At 54.3% G+C, this 3167-nt stretch overlaps 1 protein-coding gene across 1 annotated transcript; it reads right to left on the reverse strand.

Annotated features, from left to right (window-relative positions):
• Positions 1-156: 156 nt before the first annotated feature.
• On the reverse strand, positions 157-2501 carry PV07_12789 (uncharacterized protein; the record flags this gene model as incomplete). The annotated part of the gene is made up of 3 exons (XM_016400355.1): positions 157-440; positions 587-824; positions 915-2501. 3 exons carry the CDS (start codon positions 2499-2501, stop codon positions 157-159), a joined length of 2109 nt encoding a protein of 702 aa, XP_016241999.1.
• Positions 2502-3167: the final 666 nt, after the last annotated feature.

Consider the following 3167-nt stretch of genomic DNA (forward strand, 5'->3'; position numbering starts at 1 on the left):
CCCCCCCCCCCCCGGGGCCCCCGATTGTATTGTAACGCATCTTATCACGGACCTTCCGGCTCACAATCTCGATATAGGGCGCTGGTTTTGCTCCGGAGGTAGCCGTCGCTGCCACCTGGTCGAACTGACGCACGCGCATCGGAGAATCTGGGCCTTTCATATCGAGGTAGAGGCATGGCGAGGTTTTACATCGTCACCACTCAGCGAGAGCGGACTAGGTGACCTTCGCGCGTCGTCCTCCGCAGCTGCTTTAGGCACCAACGGTGGCTGGGGATGCGAGATGATCTCGAAGCTCATGTTTTCTTCATGACCGGCGAAACTCGAATTCGAGCCATCTCCTTCTTCATTCTCGGCCCTCGCCGTCACGGTGGTTTCCATAATACCAGCATCAGCCGTCCGATCCAAATCGTCCACCTTCAAATCTTCGACGTCATCATTTCCTGGTCAGCTGTTAGGCGTTGGAAGCTCCACTATACTATTTGAACCATGTTCGGCGTTGTCATAAAGAATTTATCAAAAGGAGAACGATTATATAAGGGTAGTGAAAACCCTTCGCGATCGCCCTGAGTCGCTAAATGTGACTCACCTTCTGAGGGTGTCGGGAGTTTTGACAAGATAGTTTGTGCGGCCGACATATTGGAGAGCTCTCCCGCAACGGCGATCCGTGATTGTCCACCGATTCGTCTCCTAAGGCTTACGGCCGCGATGATCTCATCGGGTAAGCTTTTCACGTCCGTGGCGGTGAGGATGCTGGGTAGTTTCTCGAGAATACCGTGTTCGATTACGAGTGGTATCAGACCGTTCACGACCTTATCGATCTTGGCCTGGACACAACGCCGCCGGTTAGCCTCTATTTTCTCCCGTTACAGCTCCCGTGGCGGCGAAGGAATGCACCTCTCGAAATGGGTACTCACCTGGAAGTATATGCGGAGATAACTCCTGACATCCATCAGCAACACGGGACAGGCCGCCCGGTGCGCCAACCAATCCTCCACGTCGACCGACAGGTGCGGAGAGTGACGTCGCTCTGCCTGAAAACTTTGAGACATAGCCTTCCGGAACTGCATATTCTTCCACTTCAGCATCAATTCTTTGAAGTAGACATCATACGTCATAGCCGAGGCGGCCCTGAAGGAATCCATAATTTGTCTCGCCATCCCGCGAACGCCCCCGTGGAGATTTCCCATCGCAGGAGTGACTATATGCTCTCGGATTGCATTGATTGTCACCAGGTCGCCGCCGGGGAAGCCGTGTAAAGTGACGTCCACCATCCTCTCCGCCATCGCCCAGACACGCTCGAGGAACAACTCAATCAAATTCACCAGCTTGTCTGCACACTGCGAATAAAGCTCGGTGAAATGTTCGAGTGGGACGGGCTCAGGGAAGACTGGATCTTGCATGAGATCGACGTTAGTCCACAATGGCTGTCGGTCCCACAGACAGCTCTGACGTTGGGGCCGTTGGAAGGGGATGTGCTGGAGCTGCTCTTCCCCTTGGTGGTGCAGACTACGGATAAAAGGGTCGTACTCTAGTCGAACTACCTGGCATAGCTCGTGGGTTGCGGCGACCAACATCTCCGAGATTTCTTTGACGACACAGACGAGTTCTGCGCGTGACCTCTCGTCGAGTCGTTCGAGCATTTGCTCGCATCTGAGGGCATTCTGCTCGACATAATAGGTCAAAGCGTCGAGCTCAGCGACAACCAACCTCGTTGCCCAGGTGACCACATCCGCTCGCACCGCGGCCTGGGCCGTATTATCCAACGAAGGATCCAGCCTGTAGATCTCAGGCTGCCATTCTACACCCGTTTCCGGCTCAACGTGAAGGTCGCCGTGCGGGCCCGGGGGGTTCCAAGCGGGATCATTATCCCCTCGAGCTCTCGGGGCCGTCAGGACAAGGAGGGTCCGACGACCGCGTGGATCACATTTCCGAGCATATTGGGCGGCGGCAAGTCTCGCTGCCTCGCCGACACCGGTCGAGGTAACGAGAATAAAGACGGCGCCGTGCGGGTTCCGACTATGCGGCGCTATCGGTGGGTTTCGATAGCGCCTGTGGCTGGCATCCGAGCCCAGGTGAGGGACATGGACGAAGCTGAAATCTGGGCGGTCGTCGGAGAGTAGTTTAATGCCCAGTATCTCCTCGGGCGATATTCCCCTTTCGTCTGGCCGCCACTCTAACGCGCCCGCGTCAGCGGTGGCAGGCGAAGGGAGACTAAGCTGCGCGTTCCTGCGGGCGGGCGGAGAGTCAGCCCCTGTACCGCTCCCATTTCGACCCACAGACCTCTCGACGAAGACATTGACCTCTTCCTGTTCGCTATAGCGGAGTACGACGTGGGTGGGGAGCGCCGCTCCGACCTTGTCGTTAGTTTCGGGGTAGACGACTCCTATCAGGGCTTCGATGAGACTGGCCGCAGCGGTCGGGCGATCTCCAGCGACAATAACCTGCGGCAGGTTCAAATCCCTTTCGAGAACCGACGACTGAGCATGCAATTCATCGACCATGTCGAAGATCGCCCTGGCTCTCAGGGGATGTATATAAGACCGACCCGGCCAATTACGCCGGTGCTTCATCTTGCGAGTACGTTTGTTTGCGATAGACCGTCCAGGTATCTCTAGGCTCCTCTTGTACACTGCTCCGTACACTGTTGGTGTGTACGGCCAGTTCCTCGTAAGGATTGGAGTATGATTGCTATGCGGAGGCGGAGGAAAATCTCTCCCTAATATCACGACTGATGCGTGAGACGAGCTGAGCTTTGTTAATGCAAATCCCGTTATGAAATAGTTCGAGCGAGAAGAAAGAAATATTGAAGAGAAGAATAATAAAGGTATATTGAGAGTAAGGGCGTACAGTAGCGTGAGAATCTGGAAAGTTGAATTAACCAGCTCCAGGACTTGGTAATCTGGCCGACTACTTTGGACGAAGTTCCATTCGCTTTGTGTTCCACCCAAATCACAGCAGTACTGTAACGTGCACCATACCGCCAACTTCAAAATACCCATTCATAGTCACATTTTGACCTATGGGAGTTTCTAAGAGAAACCAACAAGTTAAAGGAAGTAGCGGGCCGCTGGGTAATACGCTCGAGAAGAACAAACTAGACGTCGAGTGTCCAATAATCGTTAAAGATTGTAAGAGGGTCAAATAGAGAGGATACCCCGCTGGAGAAA

This window comes from Cladophialophora immunda (genome assembly GCF_000835495.1).
Source record: "Cladophialophora immunda strain CBS 83496 unplaced genomic scaffold supercont1.146, whole genome shotgun sequence".
Taxonomy (NCBI): domain Eukaryota; kingdom Fungi; phylum Ascomycota; class Eurotiomycetes; order Chaetothyriales; family Herpotrichiellaceae; genus Cladophialophora; species Cladophialophora immunda.